The sequence below is a fragment of the Catharus ustulatus genome, chromosome Z (genome assembly GCF_009819885.2).
Source record: "Catharus ustulatus isolate bCatUst1 chromosome Z, bCatUst1.pri.v2, whole genome shotgun sequence".
Classification (NCBI taxonomy): Eukaryota; Metazoa; Chordata; class Aves; order Passeriformes; family Turdidae; genus Catharus; species Catharus ustulatus.
The window spans coordinates 66,623,405-66,643,070 of NC_046262.2; the positions used below are offsets into that span (position 1 = coordinate 66,623,405).

Here is a 19,666-nt window from a genome sequence, read left to right on the forward strand (position 1 = left end):
CCTTTCTAGTAATGGCACCCGGGTCAGATAGATTCCTTTTCTGGGGTAATTTCAAGTACTGGGACATTACATGGGATTGGTATTTCATACTTCAAACAGGCCATATGCAGCTGAAACTTCCTGCAAGTTAGCTGAGAGAGAACCTGAAAGTATGGTAACAAACTTCAGCTATAACGAGGTTATGTACTAGACAGCACTGTGACATTATCACTGTCACTTATTAATAGAATTAGCAATCCTGTATTTAATCCCAGTCATTGAATTAGTGATTACTATTAGCAAAACAGTTATTCACTAGCTGCCAAACCTTTGCAGCTTTGTGAATAAAGGCAGGGAACATGCATTATCTTTTGAGAGGATTTGGAGTGCTCATCTGCACAACAAAACTGTGGTGATACTAAGCCTAATCAGCACATGCAAATCAGGGCTACAATCCTTGTAGAAGGTTTTTTGCTCCAGGGCAAATTATTACCCTTCAAAGACCAAGAAAAGCAGGAAAATTTCTCCTGGGAAGGGTGAGGGTGAAGACTCCATGCATTTAACCCAGTTCTTTGCATTTCTATGTTAAAAGTGAACAATTTTTTTTTTTTCCCTCTTTAGGGATGAACAAAAGCATTAATGGTTCGTAGGTAGGATTCTCTTTCCCCAACTACTTGAGAGATTTTGCACTTTCCCAAACCCCTCCTCTGTAATCTGACTTCAGGCATTTTGCATGCTTAATGCAATAGTGGAAAAGGCTGTTTCAGAAAGGCAGAATTCAGCATATGCAATATAGGTAATTTTGTACTTGGACTGAATAAAGTATCTGGGTTAGAGATGGTGTGTAATTTACTAGCCTGAATAAAAGAGTGAGAGTTAGGAGCATTATGTTTAGCCATAGAGATATTTCAAAAATTCCTAGAAATGTCATCTGTTGAGCGCAAGTCTAGCTTAGTAGCCTTGTGGCCAGTGCATACTTGGCTCTCTTCTGTCGCTGCTAATTTGCTATCAGCAGCAAATCATGTCCCCTTAGGATACTAGCTTGCAGAATGTAGCAGACTCTCACAGAGCGATAAAACCTTTGGAGTTACCAAGGAGTCCTCTGTGACAGTGAACAGTTGGATGAGTGCAGTTACGTGCTTTCGGCAAAATAAACATCTAGCATGGGCAGTAGATAATATCCTGCAAGTTCTTGCTACATAGGTGCAGTGTTTATCTATAGGTGAATGGGACAGTTGATTACAAAACTGCAGTCACTGGACACTCATGTCAGTGCTCAGATGTAGCAGGGTGAGGTTCCATGTTGGTAGTGGGTGAGACCATCTGCTGGTGGGTGCTTTTTGTGCCCCCAGGCTTTGAAGGATGCTAACCCAGCCTGCAAGGCTGCAGGTTTCCATTGCATTTCATCATCTCCGCTCCCACCCAGCACCCCTCCAAGAAAGCAGGGAAACCATTTGCTCTTTAGTGCAAGAGATTGTTCAGCTTCTAAGTCACTGGATGCCTCTGTTCTGAAGTAATTCTCACTACCATAGCTGTCATAGCAGAGTATTGACACAGTGTCTGGTTTCAGGCCAATGCACAGAAAGTCAAGCTGCGCATTTGTTTCCTCCCCTGGACTGGAAGGAGCACTGCTGATATCCTGAGTGTCTCAGCTTGCTTCAGGGCGAAAGCTCTGGCTAGGTGTTTTCAAGCCAAGGGGCTTCCCTGCCAGTGTGGGAGCACTTAACACCCCTGAAAGCAAGTTGCAGCCAAGAATGGGTGACCTTTGGAACCTCCACGCATGCCAAGGGTTTGACGCACTACAACACACTCAGCTGCCCGCTTAGAGAAATGCTCTGAAATTCTTTTGGAACTCCTAGGTCTCTGGGTGACAGACTGCAAGGAGGCTCAAGCCTCTGCACTGAAATTCAGCATCATCAGTTTCCACAGGCAGTATGGTCCATTTCCCATCCCAGTTTGAGATGAAGAGTATCTTGCTCAGTGTATGTGACAAAACTAAATGTGGACTCTTTGGCACAGCTCTTTATCTTTCGTTCTGAGAACCTCATAGCAAAAGCTTTGGTCTTTTCCCCTCCCCCTCACCCCAATCTCTTAATTTTTAAAAATGTAAACTATTTTAGTGGTGCATGCATATGGAAATGAGGTGGGAAGCAGACAAAATAAATTCTTTTAGATCCTGAACCAGAAATCTTTTCAAAGAGCAGCCTGGAAATATGTTCTGACATTGAAGATGTGATCCTGGTGAAATTACAAAGAAGTAGCAGAAAGCATGCTGCTCCCCTGCAGCTGAAGACTTACTGCAATCACTCCGGGACCAAGCTGAGAGCTGTTCTGCTGCTGAACAAGTACAGCTCTTGCCAGTCAAATGAAGTTGTAGGACAGAAAGTGAAGTTTACCAAAAATACCATGGTTTCCACACTTGAAACCCTAAAATGGCAATTTTAACTAATTATGAGAGGCACAGAAATAATTAGATAAGCTCTGGACTGTATTGGACAGCAAAATAAAGAGCTGTGTGTACAGTCACTGTGATAATAATCCTGTTACCTGGACTTTATATTACCTGAACTTCAAATCTATTACCTCAGTAATCAGAGCTTGTAATGGGCCATGTAAGTTCTATTTGAAGGAAGCTGGCATGTGGAAATGAAAGTAATAGGGTTACTGCATAAGAGTTCCTTTCTGCTGTTCCATTGATGTGACCCAGAATGGGTGATTTAGTACCATGACAACTGAGAGGTTGATTATAAAACAGACATAAGGTAGCTTTAGTCTGCCAGTTCTTATTTTATTACTTTCAACTTTTTTTCATAATCATTAGCCATCAGATAAATTCTGCATGTTTTAGTTGGATATGATGAGATGGTGTGTGCAGATAGCTATGTTGACTGAATTACAGGGCACTTTTATTTATTAAAATGATTCATGTATCACTAGGATGTCATTATTTTGTTTTCTGGAGCCTTGATTAAGGGATAATTTTAAAACAGCATGCTGAATTTCAGGTTCCTGGATATATACTGTGGCATTCATCTAAGTGGCCTTTATTTCCTGATTGGTGTTTATTTTGATTACAGTAGTTTCACGAATACAAGCCGCACGGATTATAAGCCGCACCCCCGGTGCCTCGACAATGTTGCTGTCTTTGTCAATAGATAAGCCGCACCCCGAATATTAGCCGCACTTTCGTTCGTCGCGAGAATCCGTGCGCAGCTTTCACAAATTGGCCAATTAGTAAGAGGATCGCGGCATAGCGGGCTTTACTGGCTCGGGGCGGGGCCAGGCAGGCTCGGCCCGCTCATGGTTGCCGACGGGGCCGGGTGGCCCAGCTCAGCGCCACGGCTCGGCGGGGCTGGCCGGGTGGTGCTGCCGCCGCCGCCGGACTCGCTGGCCCCCCTCTCCCGTCAGCACCGCCCCGCTGCCGCGTTCGCTCGCCCGGCTGGCAGGGCTGCCGCCGCCGGGCTCGCCGTCCGCCCCGCCGCCGCTTTCGCTCGCCCCGCGCCGCGCCTCGCAAGCGCCGCGCCCGCCCCGCGGCGCTTTCGCGGCTCGCGGCGGCGCTTTCGCGGCTCGCGGCTCGCGGCTCGCGGCTCGCGGCTCGAGGCTCGCGGCTCGCGGCTCGCGGCTCGCGGCTCGCGGCTCGCGGTTCGCGGCGGCGCTTTCGCGGCTCGCGGCTCGCGGCTCGCGGCTCGCGGCGGCACTTTCGCGAGCGCCGCTTTCGCTCGCCCCGCCGGCAGGGCTGCCGCCGCCGCCACCAGGCTCGCCGGCCGCCCCCTCCCGTCTGCACCGCCGCCGCGTTTCCTCGCCCTGGCCGGCACTGCAGGCCCCCGCACCGCCGGGCTCCCCCACGCTGCTGGCCCCGATTCTGCTGGGCTTCCCCCGCTGCCAGGCAGCCCCACCCGTCGGCCTTCCTGCTTCTGCCATGCTCCCCTGCGCTGCTAGCCCCAGTTCTCCCGGGCTCCCCCGCCCTGCTGGCTCAGGCTCTGCCGCCCGCCCCCGACACTGCTGGCCCCGCCTCTGCCAGGCTTTCCCACCTCTGCCGGGGCCGGCCGGGCTCCAGCTTGGCTTGGGGCTGCCGCGGGCTCTCACTTCCGTGTTGGCAGCTTTTAGAATTTTGTTAATAGATTAGCCGCCCCGGAATATTAGCCGCACTTCCGGGTTTCCACCAAAATTTTGGTCAAATTGGTGCGGCTTGTATTCGTGAAATTACTGTACTGCTTTCACAGCACTAGTAGTTCCCTTTGCTTTTTCTAGGAATGCTGCTGTAGGCACAGGTCTTCTCGTACCCCTTAAGCAGATTACTGTCCATTTCTGTGGAGGATGTGACTCACCTCACCCTCAGTTTTGGGGCCTTTAGGGTGAAAAAGAGGAGCACAAGATGACAACATCCTGAGAACCAGAACATGGGACAATAATTGCTCTTTGGAAATTGTCTCTCTTTGCCACATATAGAAGCCCCAAGACCCACCATTTGGGAATGTTTAGTGACTTTTTTTCTGTTTGGGATTGAATCCATTGTTCTAGGGTTATTTCAACAAAATGAGAGGCACATGGCCACCCTTTACCCTGGCTGGAGTCCCCATAATCTTTCACCTTGCCAGTTCCTTCTCAGCTGTGGCCCTGTGAAAGCTCCTCTGCAATCTGTGATCCAGCCTGTCCAACAAGGGAAGAAAGAGGCATTCCCTTTCCTTATCTTACCACCCTCCTTTTTTTCCTCTCTGAGGTGAAAAATGTTTTCTCTTGGAGGCAGGCATTTTTGCAGCTGCTGAATGGCCTTGTTATGACATTTTTTCCTTTCCTGTCACTGAGCATGCACTGAACATCAGGAAATCATTAAGAAAATTGAGAGACTGTATGTGTGTGTGTACACATAGACAATGCATAACCCAACTGATGCAGTAATGTGCAGGGTAAGTTAAAATACCTCCCACACAATATCTGGCTTCTGAAGCATGGCTCCAAATTGGCCATTACCAGAGTAATGACTTAATCAGTTGTTAATGATTGCTGTACTCCCTACCAACTGATGTGCATATAACCTTGCAAAGACTCCCTTGACACCTCCTCTGCTGCTGTCATCAAATGAGCTGGCCTTATTTCAGATGTTTTCTATGCACTGCTGCCAGGGTTCCTCTCTAGTTCCTAAGGCATTACATCCAGTGCAGGGAACTCCTGCTGTCCCCAAGGGGGGAAAACCTAAGTGGAAACTTAGCAGCTGCCATTTACGTTAGAAGTCCAGTTTCCAGCTAAAAGTTGGTGCTTGGCTGCCTTCTGGAGTTTAAACCTTAGAGTGTAAGGTCTCGCTTTCAAAGAAGTTAATTCCATTCATGCTGAAGGCTTTGTCTCAGATTTTGACAGTCCCTGCAACGCTTAGAAAGTCAACACTCTAAATACCCTCTGGAATCACCATATTGTGCCCAACCCCAATGACATGGCAACCTTTCTAGATGTGCATAGGCCTGATCTTGTTTCTTGTTCCACCTCTTCCTTGCTAGAACACGTGGAACTGTTCTTTAGTCCTTGTCTTCATGTGTGGAAATGGGGACATCAGAGGCTTATCAGTGATTTATGACATTTCTCATGTCAGCCTTAGTCTGCAGACACGTGAAATAATGTTGCAGTTTTCTAATGAGAGCTACTCTGAATTGACTCCAAGTTAAAAAGTCAAAGCATTAGGTAGAAAAGGCATGTTGGAATCAGAAATCCTTAAGGCTCTTTTTTTTTTTTTTTTTTTTTGTTAAAGAAAGGTAAAATGAGATTTAGCCCTGGAAGTGCCATTGTCAAGGACCTGTTGTCACTGAAGAGGAATTATCAGGCTCATAACCTATGTGCAGTCCATGTTGCTTTGCTTCTGCTGCACAGGTTAATCATCACTGACTAACTAGAACATCTCAAGGCATTTGAGACAGTTTTCTTCTCATCAGTTGTAACTGAGACAGAGAAAATTAGCTTGGGGAATTCATTCTCCAAATCATGTGCTCATAACTGGGTGGAGTTGGCATGCTAAGAGCATACCCAGCTGTGGGCTGCAGAAATGAGAAAGGCTTGCTTGATTTTCCTGTAGTGTTCCCTGACACCATCTGCTTCCAGACCTTCTGGAGAAGTGCAGAGGCAGAAGTTTGGCAGAGAAAGCCAATAGGATAAAGACAGCATGGACTACAAACAACTTTTGCCAGGACAGACATTTGGGACACACAAGGATGTGTTCCCTAAAGCCCTAAAACGTGTTCCCTAAAGCCCTCTTGTCTGTATCAAATGTATCATGAGGTCCTTAGTCCTGTTGACTCTGAGTGGTTCTTATGGTACTTAAGTGCTTCAGAAATCATCTACCTCCACTCCCTTGCATGACAGGACAGTGGGGATGCCTGAGGGGGGCCTACCTACTCTCAAAGCAGCCCATTTCAACAGCCTGCAATGGAAGGGCCATCCTTTCCTCCATTGTAGCACTGTGCCATAATGTGCTAGCTTGGGCTGGCTGTGTGGTGACACAGCTAAGACATTCAGGTGAGGCAAACAGCCTAAGCATCCAGCCTCGTAGCCATGGGATCCCTCCACATGAAATAGAAAGACAGGGAAGCTGTCAGAGGGAAACTGAGATCAGACAGGACCACCAGGTCTTTACTCTCTGTGTTGGGAACCAGGGAAGAGGGAGGATGACAGAAAACCCTTGCGAGTCATTCCCTCCCTCTATCTCTCCCTCCATCCCTCCCTCCATCCCTCCTTCCATCCCTCCTTCTATCCCTCCTTCTATCCCTCCCTCCATCTCTCCCTCTGTCCCTCCCTCTCTCCCTCCCTCCCTCCCTCCCTCTCTCCCTCCCTCTCTCCCTCCCTCTCTCCCTCTGTCCCTCCATCCCTCCCTCCATCTCTCCCTCTGTCCCTCCCTCTCTCCTCCATCCCTCCATCCCTCCATCCCTCCGTCCCTCCCTCCGTCCCTCCCTCCGTCCCTCCATCCCTCCCTCCCTCTGTTCCTCCCTCCCTCCCTCCCTCCCTCCGTCCCTCCATCCCTCCCTCCCTCTGTTCCTCCCTCCCTCCCTCAGTTCCTCCACCCCTCCATCCCTCCATCCCTCTGTTCTTCTATCCTTACATTTCTCCATCCATTTTCAGTTTGGCATCTCATTCTGCACCAATAGGTAGGCCTGGGAGCACTAGCCCTGGGAACAAATGGATGTGAAACACATCCAAAATGTCTTTACTGCATTCCTCTCTCCTCTGCTCATGCCGAGCTTTCCTCCTCTTGTTTAATGCTCATTAACAGCAAAGACTTTACATACTTATATCATGTAAGCATAGCCAGATTGAATATCTACCCTCCTTCTCTCCAAGTGTGGCAGATAGTTGGAGAAGGCTAAGAGCAGCACTAGTACATACAATATTTCCAATTTATACAATCTCCACATGTTTTCAGTTCAGTTATTTCCCACATCTGATGTGGTTTTCATGCATTTAGTAATCCTCATTGGATTAATGCCTAAGAACTGGTCCCCTCCATGAAATCTTTCAAAATCCACAATCTCTTGCAGCAAGTAACTCTCCAAGTTTCCTACCCTTTACATGAAGAGCTACATCTTTCTGGGAATACAGTGCCCAGTAGTTTTCATTGACAACTCAATTTCTTTTATTGGAAGAGGTACTAAACATCCAGTCCTTTTTTACCTTCTACAAGATAAATATGTTTCAATAGACCATTAATATCTTTCCTCTGCTGTACTTTTTTTCAGAATAATGATATTCAGCCTACCTAGTGCTCCCAGACCTCACTAGCTCCGGATATCTATTCACCTGGGCTGCCCTTCAAACCCTTCCCCATTAAACTGTCTCTATCCTGAGACAAGAAGACCAAGACTCATTGTATTTACAACCTGCACAAATCATAAATTTATATAGTAGCATGGTGGTGCCATCTAAGAGTTCCTAGTATATGCTTTGCTTTATTGACTGTTGCTGAACAGTGAGGTGACATTTTTCTAGAGCAGCCTCCTACAGTCCCAAGACTGTGTCATTTCTGCCCCCCCAACTCCTCCCCCTCCCCAAACCCCATCCATCTTAAGTAGTAATGGTCAGGGTAGAGCTAATAATTCTAACTTAAGAAACTAAAAATGTATGTAGGAGCAAGAGTGTCTGCCAGAGACCCCCATAGGGATGAGTCAGAAATCTCAAGGAGCAGTAGTCCACAACAACAGAACAAGACCTTTACAACAATGTTTGGATACAGAAAGATGGTAGCTAGTGACCTGACACAGTCTGCTGAGCAGCTGGGCCAGGACCACACAGAAACAATTTAATCCAGCACCTCTTTTACTGAAAATGAATAACAAAACCTTAATAAATCAACAATTACTTATTGCTGTATTTGGGGTAATAAATTCTTTAGTTTATCAGTAGCTTGTGTCTTCCATAGCATGTTCTTTGAACAGTTTGCCTTTCAGTTACATCCCCTTTCTCTCCTGAACAATAAATTAGCATTCATTTTTTTTTAAAGGAAAAGAGGGGAAAAAGAGGATATATTACAATTTTTTCAAAGCAAAAGGAAAAAATGCAACATCTTTTTGACATATATCTTAAAATAATATGAGGATAACTTTCTCTGCGTGTTAGATGCCTATGCATAAATAATAAAGGACGTTATGTTATTTACAGTGTTACTCAATAAACTAAGAGCGTCTCATTTAACACAATATCCATAAAGACAGTAAATAATGAAAACATCCACGTATGTACAAGACATATTTACAATAGAATAGAGAATTACAAATGATGATAATTGGCCATGTTCTTTGTCTGCCCTTCTCTGCAGCATTTCATAGGTGCTTTTTTGTTTCTTACTAGAAGTAAGACCCAGGTGATGGTAAGTAGCCGCACTGCAGGGCCAAGAAGTGCTCAACAGACTGAGAGGTGTGTCCTTTGAGGAGACACCAGTTTGCTATCCTGGATGCTCAGGAAACTGCTTGCAATGTGTGTGAGAGAAGCAGGGACATGCAGCATTGTTGTTTGGAGTACTGGAAAGAAGGAGCTTTCCCATTTCCCTGATAAAGGCAGTGATTATCTCTTAAACCTGGGTGTGTTGGGGTGGCTCAAGTGAGGAAGGGAATAACTGGGCCAAAAAGAGGGAGTAGGCTTTTCTCTGTTACATGAGAACCTCTATGGAGCTGTAATGATTTACACCCCTTAAACAGGCAGGCTGTGCCAGGTTGTGCACAACATAGTCTAGCTATACACTCTTGAAAGAAGTCTTTTATCTTGGAATAATTCCTGCATATAAACACACACACAGGAAAAACTCATGGCTCAAACTAAATAACGTGGACATAAACCAGGACAATCTTAACAACTCTGCCACCACTGGAATATTTCTCCCCCTCTTCAAAGTATTTTTCTTCTTGCCATGACTTTCAGCCAAAGAACTGGCAAGCATCACACAGTGATGGCTCAAGGGTGTTGGGATTGCCTAGCTCAAAGGTCTGGGTAATGAAGCAAATATCCCCAGTAGGGGAGCTGGCCTTTTCCTTAGGCACTTGCTGGCTCTGCTCCGTGCTGCTGCAGTCTCCAGCCCCTTGGCCAGCAGGAACTGGCTGCAGCCTGCCAGCAGCACCAGTTAGACTCACTATCTTCTTCTGGGTGTGGACCTGACTGATGTGAATCACCCTCACAGTGTGATAAACACAAGTTGAGAGATGAGGGTCTATGTCCTCCTCTCACTTCTGTGCATGCCAAGCCAGGGCAATTCCTGAATTTACTGCAGCATGAATTGTGCTGTAAGGCTGGCTTCTTCACAAAGATCTAAGGGCTTAGGCAGCCATATCCCCAATTGTATTTTCTTGTTCTTAGGTCCGTGTGAAGTCTCCAGCCTAATTTCATGCTTGCCCTATAATACACTGTGTATGTTCCAAGGGGGAGGAAGAGCAGGAACTGCACAGCAATTTGACTTTGAGGCACTGCAACAGAAGAGGTGTGACATTCTTCCCTAGACCTATGCCAAATAAATCTCACATGTACAGCTCCCAAGTATAGAATTGCTCCTTCATTTTGTACTGTCCCTCCACAATAACAGTGTTAGTAGTCAAATAATCTACTCAACATCAAGGCATGTTCCCTTTCCATCGTGATTAATCTGTCTGGGCTATTATACATAATTCAATGAGAGCTGGCCTTGTGGTTGATGTATATTGAAGGAGTTGACAAAAGACCTGTGTTACAATCTCTATTCTGCCACTAAGATGGGTGATTCTGGGGCAAATCTGTTTCTCTGCCATCTTTTTTCTGTCCCATCTGTCCTGCAAGGTCTTTGCAGTGGCCTTCCTGAAAGGACAGATATTCAAGTGCCCATGGAAACTCAACAGTGCAAATCTTTTGGAAACTTGTGGCCTTCATTAGGAAAGCCCACCTGGCCCTCCGTACTACTGAGCTGCAGAGTTACTGGAGAGGTGGACACTCTGCTGCAGATTAATAGGCATGACTAAAGGGATGAAAATGAGAGTATGGTGTCTAGAATTTGTAGAGAGCTTTTGTTTCAGTCTTCAAAGGCAAAGTGTGTTCAAGTACATGCCAGCTAGGGAAAAATGGCAAAGGGGACTTAAGTCCAGTATATATTTGCCATCTCCCATAGATTTCTCAAATAAGCAGTGCCATTTCAGCCACCACATAGCCCAAAGCTGTGCTAGTTTCCTAGCCTTTCGTTTCTACCACACACATCCTAGTGGACAACTTTGTTTCCTATACTAAGGGTTTTTTTTGTTCTTTTTCTGCTGAATCTGGTGTTCAGGTAGACTCACCTGCATTCTTACTAATGTGATAAGGTTATTTACACAGTGAGGAACTCACTGAACTTTGTCATCCTGGCAAAGAACTTCTTTTTCTATACTTTGCTTTCAGGTCTCAAATCAATAAGACACCTTGTTCAGCAAAACTCTTAGGCACATGCTTAACTTCTTGCATGTGCTGGATGTGTCAATGAGAGTCTAGCACATGCTGAAGGTAACTTTTGCTGGGATTAGCACAAGCATATGCTTGAGCAATTTACTGAGTTGGGACTTTTGTTCCTCAGGTTTGCATGTCACAAATTTTCCTTGATGTATTTCTCTTCATTTAACTAGGACCAGAATGCGGCCCAAAGGATGAGTGTAGTTTGGCTGAAATTATTTTTCTCTTGACAGGACTCTTATTTAGAGCTCAGTAATACCTGTAAAACATATGTTCTCATTTTCAGAATCCCCAGAGTCTAGGAAAAGCATTTGTTTTCCACATCAATCCTGAGTCAATGCTGTGCCAACTGAACACACAACAAAAAATCAAAGGTATAGAAGAGGCAGAGTGACCCTGACTAAACTGATAGGAATTCAGTGCAAAAGAGGCCATTTGCTTCTGTCTGGATGGATGCATCTGCTCCAGAACCGACAGCATTCTTGTTCATTACTACTCAGTAACTTCAAGACTGTCACTGGCTATATAAACACTGATGTCAAATAGTCTCACATGTGTTACTAGGGCTGTAAACCTCATGTGCTTGTCTACATAAATGGGCTCTGCATCAGCCTTGCCTCTCTCAACCCAAGTAATGGAGTTGATAAAGGTGAGTGGAAATAAACTCCATACATCTGCTTTGTCCTTCCTACATGCCTATACTTTTTAACCATTCAGTAAATCAAGTTCTTCCCTGAAAGGCCTTTCTGTGTTCAAGAACAAGCCTTATTCCAACAGCAACTCCAACAAGGTATTGCTAGAAGCTTGTCAGGGCTCTTACTGAGGAAGAGAAAAAGGGGAAGAAAAATTGAGGGGAAACAAAAGAATAAATCATGTATTAGAAACCAACGTTAAGAAATAGAGGTGAAAACTGATTGCACTTTTATTAGTGGCATTTGTTTTCCAGCTATATCTCTTCCTTGCTTGATTACAGATATCTATTATATTTGCCCCATTAACATAAACGAATATAAATGTTTTCTTTTTTTCTTCTTCTTTTTTTTTTTTTAAATTTTTTTTTTGTTTGTGGTTTTTTTTTTGTTTTGTTTTCTTCTTTTTTTTCTTAATTTTTTTTTTTGCTTAAATAGAGTATTGGGTTCAAAGCCTCAGCTAACTTAAACCCATTTCCTAAGGGATAACTAGAACAATTAATATCTGGAAAATAATGAAATGGCAGCTCCTAGTGATTACAAGCTGACCTCTGATTAATAATATATTTGGTTTAAAATCACAGTATTACTTTCTTTCTATAAGTAACATTATTTAATGCAGGTTGGCTTTTTTTTTTTTTTGTTTGTATGTTTTTTGTTATCCTGCTGTAATTAATAGTAGCATGCTGTTGGATCTACTATTATCCCAGTGCTCAAAGAAGCAAACCTTTTGGCTGGCAGAGAGCAGACAAAACTCATCTCATATACGGAAAGCAAATAAAAAGGTCTCATATAAGAAACTTTTTTTTTTTTTACTTTTTTATCTTTTTTTTTTAAGTTTTTTTTTTTTTTTCTTTCTGACTCTGTGTGTGTATATATGTGTTTTTCTGGTGGAGTAGGGTGGGAGTGCCATTACAAGGCTTTCTGATTTGGAGACTCTACAGCAAGCGACCAGAGGGACTTCTGCAATTCTTGCAAATCATACATCCAGTCATTATAATGCAGTGCACAAAAAAGCTAGGACAACTGAGGGCTAAAAGGTTTCGCAAAATACTATGGGACAGTCATCATTGTAACTGTACAAAACTTGCTCTCAACTTAACATAACATAAAGGCACCATTGATATCTTTCCCCATTTTTGAAATACTGTAAAAAATTGCTACATATGGCACATAACACATTTGTACATACGTATATTTAATTTATAAAAGTTTTTTTTCCCCTCCTGTTTTCTATCAGCGGAATTGCTAAAATAAAATAAATTGTTTAATTTAAAGGTGGAATACTTCATTATATAAAATAAAGTTTTACATGTGAATCTATGTGTTTTATGTTTTATACAGCAATAGGGTCTTGGTTAGCTATCACACTGGACAACCTTGCTTGTAACTCTTCTGGTGTGGAGAAGCGATTTGCCGGGTTAGTCCTGGTTTCAGCCAGCCGGAAGGCGGTGGCTGGCTCCAGACTGGCTGCCCCGGCGGTCGGTATGCTCAGGAATGGTGTATCCTCACCTATTCTTTCATCTTCGGTTTCGGTCTCGGAGCTGCTGCTCTCAGAGCTTGTGTCAGAGTCCACTTCCACCCTGCTGGAAATGTGGCCGTTGGGCTTTGTTCTTTTGACCCTCCGGCTGTTGGTGAGTTTCTTTGGAGGCTCCTGTGCTGGTTCATACTCCTGTGTGGTCTCATACTCCTCATCCTCCACAATCCGCAGAGGACTTGGTGGCAGGCTGTTGCTCTCATGGGTGGCATTGTGGTGAAAGGAGTTGAATTGCTGAAGGTGGTGGTCATACTTCTCATGCAGCTGCAGCGGAGTCACCAGGAGCAGTGGTCGCTCCTCTTCTATGAAGGGACTCACTGCCACTGAAGGGATGGAGACGGTCAAGCTGGAAGCCGGTGGTGACATTGTGGAGGGGCGGGACTTGGGAGAAGTTGGAGTGTGAAAATCAACGGGTGACATGCGAGCTGGTGTGGTCATAGCTGAGACATACCTGAAGAAAACAGATGGGGAAAGGTTGCGAGCACAGGAGCAGTGGTGACCTGTGAACACAGCAGCTCGTGTGGAATGGGAGAGACATGGCAGGGATCCCTTAAGATCCCCAGCATCCTCACACAGCACTACTAAGGAACCTTTCCTGTTCCTATTAATCCTATAAACTGCTGACTTCTGGGACTCTGGGCAAAAGCATTTGAAAGCAGGAGGAGCGCAGCAAAACTCCCAGATCCCAGCCATGGAGATGCTGTAAATTTTTTGCCAGAATAACTTTTTGGAATGAGCCCAGGAATGGGATTCAGAGACAGACAGGCTGCCAGAAACAAAATGCATTTGCAAGTATTTTCTCAAAAGGAAAACAGCTGCTGCACTTCTGGAAGGATTTGACCAGAATCTGGGGTACATGCAAACAGACAGGAGGAAAGAAAGGACAGTTCTCTTGGGGCTTCACCCTCTTCTGGCAACCAAACTGTCTCAAACTAGGGAGGAAAATAATATTTGGATGACATCTAGAGCCAAATTCTCCTAATTTTAATCACTAATGGTAATCAGAGAAGCATTTGTAGCACCATCCCAGGAGCTTTGTGCTGCTCCACTATTTGGGTGCTAGTTACCCTTTGCAGATAGATCTACCCTGGCTGGTAGATTTACAGTAGTTTCACGAATACAAGCCGCACGGAGTATAAGCCGCACTTCCGGTGCCTTGACTGTTGCTGTCTTTGTCAGTAGATAAGCCGCACCCCGAATATTAGCCGCACTTTCGTTCGTCGCGAGAATCCGTGCGCATCTTTCACAAATTGGCCAATTAGTAACAGGATCGCGGCATAGCGGGCTTTACTGGCTCGAGGCGGGGCCAGGAAGGCTCGGCCCGCTCATGGTTGCCGACGGGGCCGGCCGGGTGGTGCTGTAGCCGCCGTCGGGCTCACTGGCCCCCCTCTCCCGTCAGCACTGCCCCGCCGCTGCGTTTACTCGCCCTGCCGGTGGGCCAGCCGCTGCCGCCGCTGCGAGGCACTCCGGCCACCCCGCGCCATGTTTGCTCGCCCGGCCGGCAGGGCTGCCGCCGCCGCCAGGCTCGCCGGCCGCCCCCTCCCGTCTGCACCGCCGCCGCGTTTCCTCGCCCTGGCCGGCACTGCAGGCCCCCGCACCGCCGGGCTCCCCCACGCTGCTGGCCCCGATTCTGCTGGGCTTCCCCCGCTGCCAGGTAGCCCCACCCGCCGGCCTTCCTGCTTCTGCCATGCTCCCCTGCACTGCTAGCCCCAGTTCTCCCGGGCTCCCCCGCCCTGCTGGCCCGGGCTCTGCCGTCCCCCCTGCCCCGCCCTGCTGGCCCAGGCTCTGCTGCCCGCCCCCACACTGCTGGCCCCGCCTCTGCCAGGCTTTCCCACCTCAGCCGGGGCCGGCCGGGCTCCAGCTTGGCTTGGGGCTGCCGCGGGCTCTCACTTCCGTGTTGGCAGATTTTAGAATTTTGTTCATGTATTAGCCGCCCTCGAATATTAGCCGCACTTCCGGGTTTCCACCAAACTTTTGGTCAAATTGGTGTGGCTTGTATTCGTGAAATTACTGTATTTGCAAAGAAGCACAGAGTATAATTTGTCCTCCTCTGGGAACAAATGCTGAAAGACAGGATTTTCTGGCCTAGTGCCCATGATTTCTCTGCAAAATTTGTCCCTGTTCCTGTGGGAAGGGTAGTTGTCAGAAGTGATTTCTGAAAATTAAGCTCAGGTGCCATTATAGGGTTTGTCCCAAAAAATGTGAAGCTCTCAACTAGTTTTAATCCATAGACATGCTATGAGGTCCTGTGGATTCATGCCAGGTGAGGATCTGCCTAAAACCACTTGATAAAAAGCACAGTGCCCAGAATGACACTTTGCATGGTCTGGCTTTACTTTTATTCTTATCCTAAATTCACCTGCCCGAATTTTGTCTGTGTCTGAAGTTAAAATTGTTCTAAGCTCTATCACAGGCCCATTCAGGAAAGCTATATGTCTTTGACTGATGTAGTCATTTATTTATCTGAGCCTGAAATTACCAAAATAAGCCTGAATCCAGCTATCTTATCAAATCTGTGACTCAGTTGCACATATTACGTTTGATAAAAATGGAGTTGTGTGAAAAGGGAGAAAACAGGACAGATTCTGGACAGATGTGCAGTAGCATACATTGATTTCCACAGAGGCGCTGTGATTGTGCATTGATTTGCGTGAACGGAGGAGCAAGAGAAAGGAAAAAATCAAACCTGGAGTTATACATGGGAATTAATCAAGTTGGTTGAGCAAAGGGCAATGAATAGGTCTGTGCATTGGATGACTAAAGTAATTTTTTCTCCTTCCATGAGTGAACTTTTCATCCCTTTCACATTTTTAATAGGCATTGTCTGAAAAACTGAAGCCTTTCTGCTTTCTTCCAGCTGGTACACTGTTGGATATATGATTTTATGACACACTGGATTTTAGCTAAACTGGTTCTGTTAATGCATTGAGCTGGTTAAATGTGTTCAGTGTACTGTGCAGGCTTCCAACAGTGTCAAGTTACTCATACTGGAGTGTTGTGCATTCACACATTTCTGGCCTATTCCCCCACACTCTAACAGGGCAGTGCTAACTAGCGGCTGTCTGCAATCTGAGGCTCAGGAGCTGAACTTGTGCAGCTCTAGCCCATCCTGAAAGGAAGGTTAAAAGGTGATTGATTTATCCAGCTTCATGACCAACTATGCTGGCTCAGTGAAAGGGGATCAGAGGGTACCCATGGCCATCCAGCACACATTAACTAGTTATATGCTGCCAGCTTCATCATGTAGTCCAGCCTTTTGTGCAGACACAGTGTTTTTTGATCTTCTGTAAGAGAGCTAAGGACATCCAAGATACAACTGCTTGTGCCCTCTGCTTGTGTACATAGGTGGCATGGGATTCAGCAAATGGATGGGGTAACACAAAAGGATCCCTCATAATGCCTGTTCAATTTAATTTGAAAATAGAGGGAGTACAGCCTTGGTTTACCAATTCACAGTAGAGCAACATTTGATGGCTTCAGGAAGTAAATTGTCAGCTCCTACATTCCTCTATGTTTCTCAGTAATTTTTAGTTCCAAATAACTCTCACTTTCCCCCTTATATACACACAAGCCATCTCAGGAACAATTGGCCATGTATTTCCTGCTTGCTAAAAATAGACAAGCCCTGCAATTAATGCCTGGGGAACTACCATCTCCCACCTTCCAAATTTGTGATTGCTTCAGGCACAGGCTAGGCTGTCAATGCCTGATGAATTATCACAGAAATGTTGCTGCTTTTGACCTATAGTACATCCTTCAAGAGACACAATAATTGATGAAATGCCTTCTTTCTTCTCAGAGAAACAAAAAGGAATATGCTCTCCCCTCTCCTCTCCCCCCCACACCCCTCCTCCCAGTTATATCTGAACAGTTTGTATTAGAATGATGCTTTGGGTGTCCCATGCAATGCAGGCAGACACAGTCTTCACTTCTTGCATGCAGATGCCCAAACATACTAAGCTATAATACTCACCACTGGCAGGCGTGTGGCTGTGCGTCCTGCTAGGTTCCCAGGCAGGAGACAACATGGTATTTAAAGTTACAGGTCCTGATCCAGCAAAGCACTTAAGCACATGCTGAGCTCTACCCATGTGAGTAATCTTGCTGATTTCAGTGGGCCTACTTGCACGATTAAAAGATAATCTTGTCAAAGTGCTCTGCTGGATTGGAGCCATGGCTGTTTATGTCATGTGAGCCACGTATCTTCAAATTAAATTCCATGGTAAATAACACGTAATTTTTAATGAGAGGGCTAGTTTATTATCCTTAGTGGTACTACACTCAGGGTCCTTCCTCAGTGGACCCTCTTCCTGTTGCTTAGCAGTTGTTTGTGTGGCAGAGGGAGTACCACCAAAATGGTGCTTACTGTACTTGCACATTCATTTCTCTGAAAACCACAATTTGTCTCCTACACAAGTCTCCTGGGGATTGCCTGGCTACATTTTTGGCATCACGGATGCTCCACAAGGCCAAATCCCTAGTGATTTCAAAGTCCTCAGAGAAGTGGTCCATAACTTTTTGTTTTCCTTTTCTTCTGCCTATGATTCCTGGGAGAAAAGCTCTTTTTAAATATCATATTTCTTCTCAGTCTTTCTTTTGCTATTCTGGGCCATCTTGAAGTAAAATGCTAGCCTAAACCTGAGAAGGATTTTTTCAGTAAAGGTTTTCTTGCAGCTTATTTACTTCTAGGCAGACCTTAGGAACTGATGAACCAGCCTTTGCAGAGAAAAAAACTAGTTGGTTGGAAAACTCCTGGCGAGCTTTATTTATAACTATGCTTGATTTCATGATGACATGAGTCCTCCTGGCTTGCACTTTGTGTTCCTTGCTTTTATTTAATAAAGGATTAAGGGGAGTTTTTAAAGAGTTTAGGAGCTGGAGTACAGAAAGCAGGTGGTGTCAAAATTTCTTTACTGCTTAGGAGTCCTTAGTGCCCTTCTCCTGTGGATCAATACATTACTTTCTCACTGCAAAATCTCTTTAGTTTTCTCACTTATATCTTCTAAGAAATTGGTAATTAGGCAAAGTTCTGTTTAAAGTTTACAATGGAAATTTCTGACTAATTACTCCAGTGGAGCTTTTCCAAGTGTGAACTGCTGGCAAATAGGACTAAATCCAGCAGAGGCAATAAGGGAAGAAATGTTTTCTATGAATAAGGAGATGTATGCCATATATGACCAGCTGCATTGTTGCATTTTCTCCCGTGCTCCCAAGCTTTGAAACCATCTGGGAGAACACCAGGTCTTGCCAACTGAAAGCCTAGGCGGCATGTCCTACCTTTCACTGTGAGGAGAGTCTCGGTAGGAGTCGGGGGTCTCTCTGGCATGCCGGAGGAAGCTGCTGCCTTCCCGGGGCCCGCCGATGCCGTTGAGGCGGCCCCGGGGCCCCGCTGGGCTGGCGTGCCTGCTGTTCTCCATGGACGAGCTGACGAGCACCGAGTGGCTTTCGGAGAGGATGCTCTCGGTGTGGCCATTGCTCCAGCTGGAGAGCAGCAACCCGGGAAAGAGAAAGGGGGAGTGTGAGAGTGGGCTTTGGTGGCAAATGCGTGTGAGCAGAAGTTTAGCCAGGGAGAGGATCTGCACCAAAACCTTTGGGTTGGTGACTGGAGCTGCAGAATTTAGTGAACTGTATGAGTCCACAGGCACCAAGGTGATTTTGCACGTATGGATAAAAGGAGAGGGAAGGGGGGCTTTCCAGTCATCAGAACTGTCACTGATTTAGCAATTTGCATATACTAAAGTTCACTGTGAAGGTATTGGAATGCCATTTAGATAATAGAGGTCTTCATAAAATCCTGGGAAGGTACTTAGGTGATATGACATCAAATATTGTTAGTCTTAAAATGAAAACACTATGAAGGGAGCATAAATCTTCCCTGGTTTGCTGTTTTACACATCTTTTTGGTTTCGTAACAGCAACAGATCAGATATTAAAGCTGCTATTTGCCTTCCTCCTCCAGTACCTGTGGCTAGATGTCTGGGTGACTGTCACGGAGTGATGTGTTGTTGAGGTGTAGTGGCTTGTAGAAAATGAGGTTTCTGTTTCCCGCTCGATGACATGCTCACTGGAGATCACATTTTTCGAAACGTACTGCTGAAAAAGCCCAGACAAATCTCAGGTTTACAAACTGTAATTCACAGCACATTTGTAGACATAATTCCCAATCCCCGCTTCCCAGATTTCAGTCTTTTACATGTGCCAAAGCACAAATTTTGTCACTTAAATACATGCAGAAACCATATTGATGCACTTGAGCACGTTCATGTACACCTCTGCGTACACAGCACATCTAGACTCAAAATGGGAGGAGACAAATGAAGAAAGTAGCAAATGTCTGTATTCCAATCAAGCTATAATAATGCATTTAACAAGGGAATGAGAAGTCCCAATAGACAGATGTGTGGAAAAGCAACCTCCCATTACCATCAGATACACCAAAAATACTATTCTCTGATGGAGAAGACAGCAGTAGTTTGCAGCAGCATTTTTTTTTCCATGTGGAGAAAGCCAAGAGAAATCAGCGTGCAGCCTGCAGCAGATTTAAAAG

General features: G+C 45.5%; 1 protein-coding gene across 14 annotated transcripts in view; it reads right to left on the reverse strand.

Annotated features, from left to right (window-relative positions):
* Nucleotides 1–7,811: 7,811 nt before the first annotated feature.
* Nucleotides 7,812–19,666, reverse strand: part of NRG1 (neuregulin 1) — a 462,970-nt gene continuing 451,115 nt past the window's right edge. For 12 of the 14 annotated variants that reach the window (XM_033084640.2, XM_033084637.1, XM_033084635.2 and 9 more), the window contains 3 exons: nucleotides 19,082–19,212; nucleotides 18,397–18,600; nucleotides 7,812–13,570 (listed from right to left, as the gene is read on the reverse strand). In XM_033084640.2, coding sequence (XP_032940531.1) covers nucleotides 12,919–13,570; nucleotides 18,397–18,600; nucleotides 19,082–19,212 — 987 coding nt within the window. In that variant the 3' untranslated portion in view covers nucleotides 7,812–12,918. Of the gene's footprint in view, nucleotides 13,571–18,392; nucleotides 18,601–19,081; nucleotides 19,213–19,666 lie in introns of those variants that run through there. The other 2 variants (XM_033084631.2, XM_033084641.2) reach the window with 2 other exon arrangements.